This window comes from Venustampulla echinocandica (assembly GCF_003357145.1).
Source record: "Venustampulla echinocandica strain BP 5553 chromosome Unknown scaffold_0, whole genome shotgun sequence".
Classification (NCBI taxonomy): domain Eukaryota; kingdom Fungi; phylum Ascomycota; class Leotiomycetes; order Helotiales; family Pleuroascaceae; genus Venustampulla; species Venustampulla echinocandica.
The window spans coordinates 3,190,560-3,201,417 of NW_022474205.1; the positions used below are offsets into that span (position 1 = coordinate 3,190,560).

The 10,858-nt window shown below is 47.9% G+C and overlaps 2 protein-coding genes across 2 annotated transcripts; both read right to left on the bottom strand.

Annotated features, from left to right (window-relative positions):
* Nucleotides 1-1,848: 1,848 nt before the first annotated feature.
* Nucleotides 1,849-2,601, bottom strand: BP5553_00990 (uncharacterized protein; the record flags this gene model as incomplete). The annotated part of the gene is made up of 3 exons (XM_032009613.1): nt 1,849-2,272; nt 2,369-2,448; nt 2,506-2,601. The coding sequence occupies 3 exons, from the start codon at nt 2,599-2,601 to the stop codon at nt 1,849-1,851; spliced, it is 600 nt and encodes a 199-aa protein (XP_031873667.1).
* A 3,799-nt stretch (nt 2,602-6,400) lies between these two features.
* Nucleotides 6,401-9,711, bottom strand: BP5553_00991 (uncharacterized protein; the record flags this gene model as incomplete). Its single annotated transcript, XM_032009614.1, has 5 exons — nt 6,401-7,091; nt 7,158-7,468; nt 7,516-7,748; nt 7,799-9,474; nt 9,527-9,711. 5 exons carry the CDS (start codon nt 9,709-9,711, stop codon nt 6,401-6,403), a joined length of 3,096 nt encoding a protein of 1,031 aa, XP_031873668.1.
* Between the last annotated feature and the right edge of the window lie 1,147 nt (nt 9,712-10,858).

Below are 10,858 nucleotides of genomic sequence, written 5' to 3' on the forward strand. Positions count from 1 at the left end.
GGAACATTTTTGGTTTGAAAGGCCCTTCGAGGGCTATATAAACTTCATATAATATTGCTGTTCATATTCTGCCTAACATGTCACGAGACTTAGTTGTCCTTTATGTTGAACAATGCCCTACTCACGATATTTTCATGGTTGCTGCACAAATGGCTTTGTTCTTGCTTTCCTAGTACCATGAGTTACAATAACTCTTTGTTTAAAAATTGTCTAAAATTGTCCGTCTGCTTACTCTCTCCGGCGCACTTGTTTCTTCACAGTAAGCGCTCTGAAACAAACTCAATTATATATTTTTCGTGCAATAAGCACGAAACTCATAAATTTGAGAAATATACGGTTCGTTGATTAATCACAGGAAAAACATGGTACTTGCAAAGCTACGTCTGTTGCCTCCAGAACCAATAGCCATGGTCAAATTGCCTACTAATGCAAAATAAAAGAAATATAGTCGTATAATGGGAATGCTGCAAATCAATACTTTACAGAGGTCCAGAAAATAAAAGGTATTTATCGATAAAGCCAGTGATAGGATTGTGTACCTAAGTCGCGATGACCACGAAAGGAGCCAGGGAGGTCCTGTGCAAATAATGCACAGGGGTGGCTTATCGGCGGCATCCTGTACTGGGGCACAAGTCCCTTATACAGAGACAATATTGCAGATATTGGTGCTGAACAAGTCCTCGTCGAGTTAATCCAGGGCATCGTACGTCTCTTCATCCTCATACGCCTCTTCATCCATCAAGGTGTCAGCGGAGGATTTGGAGTATATTTTCTTCCCACCAAACTTTCTAATCCGACTCCTCAAATTAATCTTTTGTGAATCCCTGAACGGGGGTGCATGGTTACAGTTCTTCTGCGGTTTTGCCTTTCTGAGCAATTTGAGATCCGCGGTATCCTGGTTCTTGGCATGGTAGAGGAAATGATCAAACTGCTCTTTTGTCATGCAGACTAAGAATACCGCCTTGTGGCTGTTCCATTCAAAACCGGAGCGTATAAGGCAGTAGCGATCAGGGAGCTCGGCCAAAGGATGTCGAAGAAGACTTGCTTGTCTATCCCATGGTTGGTTTTGGCCCCTAAATCATCCAAGTCCAACGAGTGGCTGTCAGAGTGCCAGCGTGTCATATCAAAACGAAACAACGCCATAGCATGGCACTTGTCCTCCGTGCAGGTAGGAAAATTGGGTTTGGGCCAGTAGTATCGTAGGGAATGTTTAAGCCAGTGCAAGAAGTCGCTAGCGGACAGACCTACTAGGTATGTCTGTAAGGATTTGGAATCTACACTGACATCCCATTCAGAAAGGAACGTGTGAATGTGTTCAGGGATCTTAGTGATACCGACGGTCATCGAAGCATCATACTTTTCTTTAAGCCCCAGGAGTTTACCGTTCATCTTTGGAATTTTGTCCGATTTGGTTGGTACGATATGCAAGTATGATGCAAGCAGTCCGGGCGACGGATGATGCAGAAGAAATACAAACCATACCGCTCCACCACCTTATAATTCCCCCACTAACTTTGTTTATTGGAACAGAGCAATTAATTGCTTCTACAGCTCCTCTGTTCAAATATCTTGAGCACACGCTATGGGCTGCCACGAATTGCTCTGTCCCGGACCGTTGTGGCGGAACACGAATCAGGGTCTATGGAAGCTCGAACACCTTGTGCTGTTGATCCTGCACTGTTCGTTATGGCGATTCCTTTGAAGAAAATAGCGCCTCCGTAAATCTCTTTTCCAACGCCGCCCTATATAAAAATATGTCTATTCATACCAACCTTGTCGCGAAACATTCCATTTAACACCTATCCTCCCATTCCACGTAACATCAGCTTAAACCCTCCCCCTCTCCCCCTAGTTCGTAACCAAACTCAAATAAACCCCCCATCCCATCCCCGCCAGCCCCCCCACAAGACTCCTACCCTCCACACTCCTCACCAATGTATAATTAACCGCACTAACAAGCGGCCACAGCGTCCAACCTGCACTCATAATCGGCCAAAATTCTTCCCTGGCACTTCCTATTGCTTGTTGAAACGTCGCACCCTTAAACCCCGCGATTGCCAGACAGAATAGCACAGTGTTGACAGCAGCACCAAGTGACTGGTCGAGCGAGAACTTTATGAGGGTATTGGGGATGGAGAGTTTGGGTTCGAGGGCTGAGTGGGCCTTTTGAGAATTATCGAGGGCCTTTTCGTTATTGGTTACGGCGGCGGTGGTTGCAGAGGTGGAAGGGACTAGGGTGTGCGAGGGGAAGGTAGATTCGAGGAAAGATTGCCTTAAACGAATCGGGTTGTGTCAGAATATGAGATATCGGGGATAAAAAGGGGGGGTCAGGGATGGGGGATGGGGGGAAACGGGAAAGTCGGTGTACCAAAGGAAGTTTGGCGGGGTATTCAAGGCGGTGAAAATGATGAACTGTAGGACGGGTGTCCAGTTGATGGTGTAGTCGCTCTGTAGAAAATCAGTATACGAGCAGAGGCATTGAAGACGGAAACTCTAGCTGCTTACCTTCGTTTTATATGCGGTGATGAATTGGGCAGTCAAGTTGCTGACCACTGCCATTACGCAGGCCTGGATCGTAGTCTTTACCAAGGGCGAAGGCATCTTGGATGGTGTTTGCTATCTAAAATGTGTCGTGAGGGATAGGGTCCCGAGCAGGGAAAGAATGAGAGAAGATGACTTGGGGGAAATGGAAGAAGGGAGAAAGGAAGAGCAAGTTAAATATAACAGAGAAGGAAGTTTGCTCATGATATATCGCAAGAGGTGATGTGTTGTTCGTGTCGCGTCAAGTTTTCGGTGAGCTGGGACTCGCTCCACGTTGTACGGACAGCCTTACCGAGTACGTATCCTGGGTCTCCAAGGCGTTGGGTTTCTGCGGGGTCTGAAACAGGGGATGCTCGCTTCCAGATCCCCGGATCTAACCGACCGATTCTTATCTTATCTAGTCGAAAGCTCATCCCCTCTTTCCCTCGCCTCCCCCTATTTAGACAGCACTATCCACCAAGATTCTACATATCCAGAAAACCTGCACTTTAAATCCGCCTCCTATCTTTGATCACATCATAAGGTTTGGTTTTTTTTCCAGCCACTCGACAAACTAGTAACACTACTTAAGATTAATCTACTCAGCTCCTCAAAGACCTCAACGTAATTGCCTCTGAAAGAACATCCGCCCGTAACTCAAATCCACCATGACACACAATTTTCGAGTTACGGAGGAGAAAACCGTCGTCGGAAATGCAATTATATGTTTTCCAGCAGGATAGCAACTCCTCGGCCGTCTGCATCCACCTCCGGTTTCCTGGAGGCTGCGAGCCGAATAATGAAATAATTAATGATTTGGACGGAACTCAAATCGGCCCAACCACGGCCCTACATACACGATTCCCGCTGCAATAAGTAAATAACTAAGACATTGCATAGGCTCAACAAAAGGCCCCTTTAATACGCATTCCGGTCAACAGAGCTTTGCTTTTTTCGGTTCGTTTATGGCCGATTCCAAGACCAGCCAGAGCTCTTGCAAATGACAACGAATAACTACTATCCCTGAGAAATATTCGATGGCGACCACAACGAGTGGTTCCCACGCTCCCAACAAAGGATGAGTATTTAGAGCTACTTGCAGCGAACTGTTGGATTACGATTACAAGCGCTCATCCTCTCGCTATTCTCTCGCCATCCAGATCATGCAATTATGCAATGATACGCCAACTTTTGACTCTCCTGGTGTTTTTGAGGGAATCTACTAGCGACCCTTCATGACTTCCGATCCTCCGCTACCTGAGTCGGATCCCAAACAATAGACTGTTGGATTCCGAGCCACGGTCCGAAGGACTCCCATTTTGACAAGTCGTTAAGAATCCTGCATGCCATCCAATCCTCCAGCGAGAAAAACTCCCTATTAACCGATATTCGTAAGGCTTTGGTCCTGAAGTGTGGAAGTAAGCGTGCATTCCTACAAACACTTGGTGAGACCTATTAATATACTAGTAACAGACGAGCGACTTTGCACATTATCGAATTATTAATACTAACACGCAAAATTGTACTTAAATAGTAACATCAACGCCTTTCCCCTTTACCTAAACCTCCAAACAGGATACTTTGTATGAACAACATCCTCAACCCAATACATGTTTTACGCCTTCCTAGCCTCCGTTTAGCAAAACCCAGTTATTTACCACCAGACACCATCTCATTACTCCCGGCTGTTTTCCACCTTGTGTCCCAATCCCTCATCATCAATAAATACGCATCTGTCCGCTGTTCCGGAATCTCAAATCCGACGGAAGATTGTGATGCATGCTCTTGGTGATTTCCACCTATTCTGCCACTCGACACGCCAAGCGGTATTCTCTCAAAATTGTGCTGGCATCGTAGATATGCTTCTAGGTTCGATGGACAAGCCGAAATGGATTTCAAATTCTCCCGATTAATGCATTTATGGGAGGAAGCCGACTGATGAGTATGAGAGGGTGAGGAATTGGGCTGGGAGCTTTCAACCGCATCAGTCCTGAAATTAAATGGAGCCAGGCTACCGACCGATTATGCCACTTCTGAGAACTATTCCCCCCCATATTGAGAATGGCTGAATATGAACGAGAGAATGCCAATTTGGTGGCTGAACTAAGTTGTTGAAGCGAAAGTGTCTGACACCAAAGGCCACTGAACCCTTCGCGAAGCTGACTTCCTTTGAATTTACTTCCAAAGCGATATCCAAGGAATGGCCCATCATCCAATAACGGAAAGTTGGCTAGTGCCCTATATATATGGCTAGAATCTCCCTCCTACTCGGTGCCCGAGTTGTGGGTAACACACTGATGGCGTGTACAATGAGATGAGACCCTGGAAACACATTACCAACAGCCTACGGGGAATTAAGGACTGTGGGAAACACTTCTGGTATGATGGTATCAACCTAGCTGAATGATCTTCAGGATTTTAGGATCTACAGTAACAAGGCGCGGGATACTTACAAAGCACAGGGCGAGTCGCAGGAATACTCGCCATTAAAACTTACGTATCTGCAGGCAACCGCTGCCTTACCCGGTTCCGGGGTTACTCTGCTTACTTCGAGCGTGCATCCGGGTCCTGCTATTTCGCAGGCATACGAGTCCCAGCGAACCGGATTTGCGGGGTTTAATAGAACTTACATCCGCCTCGGCTCTCCAAGTTCATGTTGCATAAAATATACTCCGCTATCTCCTGGTTGTTGATGGCTTGCAGAGTTCAGGCTTCCAGCACACATGCCCCCCCCCCCCAAATATTCAGAAATCATATGCTTAACTCTGTCTATAGATTCCATACCCTGGTACAAACATATCTTGGATTGGAGGAACCCTATTCTATACGCGCATGCTTCGGGATTAGACAAGATGCCTCTAGAGTGATAGATTTCCTCAGGTGCAATATCTAGCAGTTTCGCAGCCATGTGCCGCTCAGACATCTCGGGACTCCAATGCAGCCCTCCAAGGACCACACAGGAATTGATCCTTGCCCAATACAACTGGAAATTTGATAGCGGGGGAAATCTCTCATTTCTGGATACGGGGGCTCGCCCGTATTCGGTACTCTGGGATATGGACATTGTCCTGAACCCTAATAATCCTACCATGTATTGGGACACCTTCGAGACTAATGGGACGACCGATGATATGATCTTCCCGTAGGACCATCACCGGAGTCCTTTAAGTGATAGGAATACAAGCTCCGTAGTGCATTCCCTACGACTCTCTCCTCCCTCAAGGACTGCTCGATATTCTACCTAGGAGTCAGTAGCTAGGACTTAATTTGGATGTTACAGGGTTGAATGGAACGGGTTGAGCTTTTAAGGACTTTAAGGAATAACCTTAGAGGGATATCAGGACTTGGTCGCCGCCGGGGACTCTTTATCCATTCCTTCCCCGTGTTTGCTTTTGCTGCCCTTTATATTCCTATTTTTTTTCGGAATCTTAACAAGGGTTAGAATTGGATGGCTACCAGTGGCATGTGCGTCCACTGCTCATCGTGACATTCCCTGATAATCATGCACGAGTTTGTCTGAAAATTTGCCCATTGCAGATGGTTGATGGTATAAAACTGTATATTATATGGAGTATAGCTGTGATTTATAGGCAGATGCTTGATTTATATATCAGTCAATGGGTATCATTAATTCCCTCCCGTCTACTTCCCAACCTGAACCATCCAAAACGCCGTTATTATGCGAAGCCACATAGCCAATACAGAGATGATATGAGAAATTTGAAAACTTTCAGCTCTTTCAAGCCTTGAATGCTTCATGCGTCGCCGGTGTGCTGCCCGCCAGCTGGTAATGCTGCTCCTATGGGCCATTATCGGAGGCCTGTTAGAGTGTCATGGAGTTCTCGATGCTAGCTTGTAACTTGCGTGGCGAAGGCGCAGTTTAGTTACTGTCTCGTCTCCTCCTCTTGGCGACAATTCTCCCACCCTCATAATCGTTCTCCCATTGATTATACTTCAAATCGCTACCAAATTGGCGCTCACCAAGCCCATGTTCGCCATCTTCACCCTCAGCACTGCAGTCCTTATCCCCACCACATCCTCCAGGATTACGAACATCAAACTCTAATACATGGCCCTTACCCTTCTTATGGCTCATCAAATTATCACTCCTTGTAAATGTTCTCCCACATCCCGGCCATGTGCACAAATAACTCCCTTTCTCATTGCCGGAAGGATGCTGAGTCCTTTTATGCCGACGGAGGTTTGAAGCTTTGTATTTTTCTATGCCCTCAGGGAGGTAGGGACACTGGGGGCATTGGTAGGTTTGCTTCTTTGGTTGAGAGGGTGGGATGTTGTCTGGTGAGGAAGAGGAGGAAGCAGCAATATCCACACTTTTGAACGCTGAAGGTGTGGGCAATGGGAGCGGGGAAGATGATGAGGACAGAAACGTGGATGACAGCTTGGGCTTCTGACCGATCCGTTTTAGGTCGTACTTGGGGTATATTCCGCTGGTTGGAGAAGAGCTATTCAGTCCAGCATGGAGTCGTTCCTCTCGCTGGGAATTCGATTGTGTGATGGGGGCAATGGTTGGATTTGGAGGTGGAAGGGTGGAGAAATCATGTGGGAATTCGCTGTTTCTTGTCAGATATCGCTCTCTGTGCCAGAAGGACCAAGAAATATAAAAATAGGAGGCATACCAATCGACTCTCAAAGCCCCATTTGCGTCCCTCGTGAACTTATTCATATACCCCGGCATGCTCCTATCACCCTGCCCGAACATCCCCATATTAAAATCCAGGGGCAAGTCATCATCCAATTCAAGCTCGAATTCCCGGTCTTCATCACCATGTTCACCATACGTTTCTTCAGGGAGAAGTTGTTTAATTTGTGAAATGTTGGCGATGTGATATGACGTGCGCGGCTGAGAAGATGATTCATAGAGGGAGTCGCACAGCGCTGTCACATGAGAGAGGAACCGGGAGTATGCAAGTTCGGACTGGGAAGCTAGCTATTCAAAGGTAAGCGCGTGCTGCAGGCTGATTCAATATGGCATACCTTTCCAGCACACATCAATTCAAGTTCTAGCTCTCGAACGCTCGTGATGTGGTACCGATTAAGCCGCTCCTCGACTTTGACGACATCCTCGATGAAAGCTTCGATTGAGGCAGTTTTAATAAGGGGCTCAATAACTCGTGCTTGAGCTTCTTGGGCGAATAGCGATGGTGGAAATCCGGGCGTCGTATTAGTTGGCGACGACGTGTTCTCTGAAGCACCAAGGCTCTCGAGGACTGTGGAGGTTAGGTGGAGTCTAACAATTTCAAGTCTGGTGGTCACTTACCATCGAGGAACCGCTTACAAGCTAGAACCAGTCTGTTCTCCTTGTCCACCATCGAAAACAAGCCAGGGAGACAGCTCTCTCTTAGCGAGTCCACTGGTTGCCATACAGCCTTTGCTATATGTACATATCTATTCCGCTGCCTTATTGATCCTAAACCTGCAACCCATGATAAGGAATCACGAAACCACTCTTGTGTATGGACTTTAATCTCGTCATGGTCGATCGCAATAGCAAATGCGAACGAGATATGCGTGAACGCAAATGCCTGCACGATTGCGGTAGGATTTCTTCCTTCAATGATTCCCAGAAGTGCTTCCAAACCTATGCACACCATTGAGCTCCGAGACATAGCAAGAAGCTCAGTAGTTATAGGTGTAGATGGGAGAGAGCGAAGAATTTCCTTGGTGTGAGAGATATGCGCATCTAGGACATCTGAAAACGATTGGACTAGGCTTATAGCACTAGACCAGTACGGGGATTGCATCTTCGGCTTCTTGGTGCTGGGGCATCTGCTGGGCGAATGCGAGCTGCTTGTAGATTCCGCGATCTTTTGATCTATACTCGAGGATGTTGACATCGATTGCATGGTCATCACAGTTAAAGCCGTATGTTCGAGGCTTGGTTCTTCGAAGGCCATGTCATAATCCCGAGAACGCTTTTTCCCTCGGGGTTCGTTGAAACCCGGATTTAATTCGAAACTCTCTGGCGGAGAAGTGGCACATGACCCTATAGTGCCGCTCGTGTATCCGGAGTCCGTGAAAAAAGACCTTCCACTGGCCTCAGTATCGGTTGGTGAAATCTCGTGGAAGGGTGAAGTAAAATGCCCGACTGTGCTTAAGGGAGATACTATGGTATCAACCAGGGGCCCTTCTGACCAGCCACTCGGATACTCTGAAGGGAAATCCTGTCCTTGTGAAGGTAAGGACTGGGTGTTCAGTCGAGGCAGAATTGTCTCCGGACGGTTTGCAACCCCGGAAACTGGATTGCTATCTCTAGCTGGGGATTTCTGGTTATACCAACTTCCCTGAGAGTTTGAGTAGTCGTTGTCCACCCAACGGTCTTGGTCAGCACTAAGCTCTATGGGATGCGCTGACCCATTCATCTCGCATATTTGAGTGTCTGGTAACTCTTGAAAGTCCGTTGTCCAGTCTCCTGCTGTATCGGAATGGTCCATTGCATTGGTCTGTTCTGGCATCGCAAACTGCTGCCCCCAACCTCCAACAGGTCCTGCGTCACAGATTGCGGACATTCGGTCATGTTGCTGTTGCTGTGCTTTGGAGGCTTCAGGAACCTTGGCGAGCGACATTTCTGGTTCAGCGGGTGGAGATCGCTGTATGCGATGATTCTTCGATCCGAGCTTGGAGAATATTCTTCTAGCTACAGTAGCAAGCCGGTCTGTCCGGGATGGTAGACCCTGGCATCGTTTGCATTGGAAGTTCCCAACGCGCTCTGGCTTTTGGCACTGGAAACACCAGTAAAGACCTTTGGATAGATGTTCACAGTTCCACACGTGCTGCAACATTGCCTCCTGGTCTTTGAATACCGATCGACACCATAATAGTGGACAAGTCCGCCGCTCATCCTCAGTAATAGGCTCGTCCGTAAACTTGCGAGTGTATGCAACCCAAGCGAGGAAGCGCAAATGGGATGCCTTGTGGTTTGGAAACTTGCGAGCGCTGGGAATTGTTAGGGAGATATCCTCTAGTAATTAATATTAAGATGCCTTACACGCAAGAATCGTACAGCGCAAAGTCTGTCGTGGTGGTCGTAGTCGACTTGGAAGCGTCCGAACTGAGCGAGCCGACGTGACTCTCAGATTCTGTATCATTTGGTTGGACCTTCCTCACAGTAATTTCATCATTTCCAGGCACATAGGATCGCTGGCTCGCGCTTCTCCTGCTAAGTAGAGACATCGTGACTGAATTTCACCAATACAACGTAAAACCCAGCTTCAAGCTCTTGGTCGGCTACACAAGCGCAAGGTGGTGCAAACGAGCAAGGGCGAGATCGATAGAACGTAAGTCCCATGTTGCCACTGCCAGCGATATAAGTCATGAATCCAGTTCAGTATCGTCGATTCCTTAGACTTGCAGTGTCAGATTCGTTGGCAGGACTCGCCCAGGACTTCCATGCAGCCTCTAGGCGAAGGTAGCTGGTAGCTGGTAGTTGCTGGGTCAGGGAAGTCGTGGGCCTGACTGAGCCTCTTTCGCTCACCGAGTCCGGATACTTCGTAATTCGTAATCCCTCGAGAAGTGTGGCTCGACAATCGCCTCGGCAAGGGTTGTCGTCAAGCTGGCCGAATCGTATCATGGCTCTGAACTTGAGGATTCCTTGATTATTGCAGCTGCAAGACGCGCGCAGTCAAGGTCGGGGTGCGTTATTCGCTCGCCTCACCAATGCCAATACGAAGCAGGCACTCGCCGCTCGCCGATCCGAATGCTGCAGTGGCGCAAGGCATACGCCCAGGCTGACCAAAGGACCCCATCATTGAGCAACCACAGCATTCCCTCGAAGCCAGAAACAAAACAAAAGACAAGGGCAGATGAGATGAGATGAGATGACAAACGAGCTGGAACGTGACGTTGGGGCCACTAGACCCCCAAAGACCGAGTCCTTCATGTCCGTCCTGAACTGAGGGAGACAATGAATTGTCCTCGGCGATAGGGGATAGGGGATATAGGAAAGTTGAGATAATGCGATGCGGTGGGGTTTTGGGGAAGATTCCCGACTTCTTGCGAGTTGCTCGGAGTCCTGTGGGCGCAAAGGACTGCTTTTTGCTGTACCCGCTCGCTCCAGGCAGCACATGTTGCAATGCCTGGGGTCGGCGGGGGATTCCAGCGTGCAAATGCGCCAGTCAGTCAGTGTTCTAACCAGAACACTGTCGGGAGGTCGGAGGTATCAGAGGTATCAGTCAAAGGTAGTTTGTGGCAGCAGGAGCAGCATTCTATATAGGAGCACGGTGGCAAGCAACGACCACAAACTTGAGGCCGCTTGCTGTTCTATTTCCGTAGGCTCCTCCTTCATAATCTCGGCGTTTTTCTTGTGTTATTTTTGGCATCT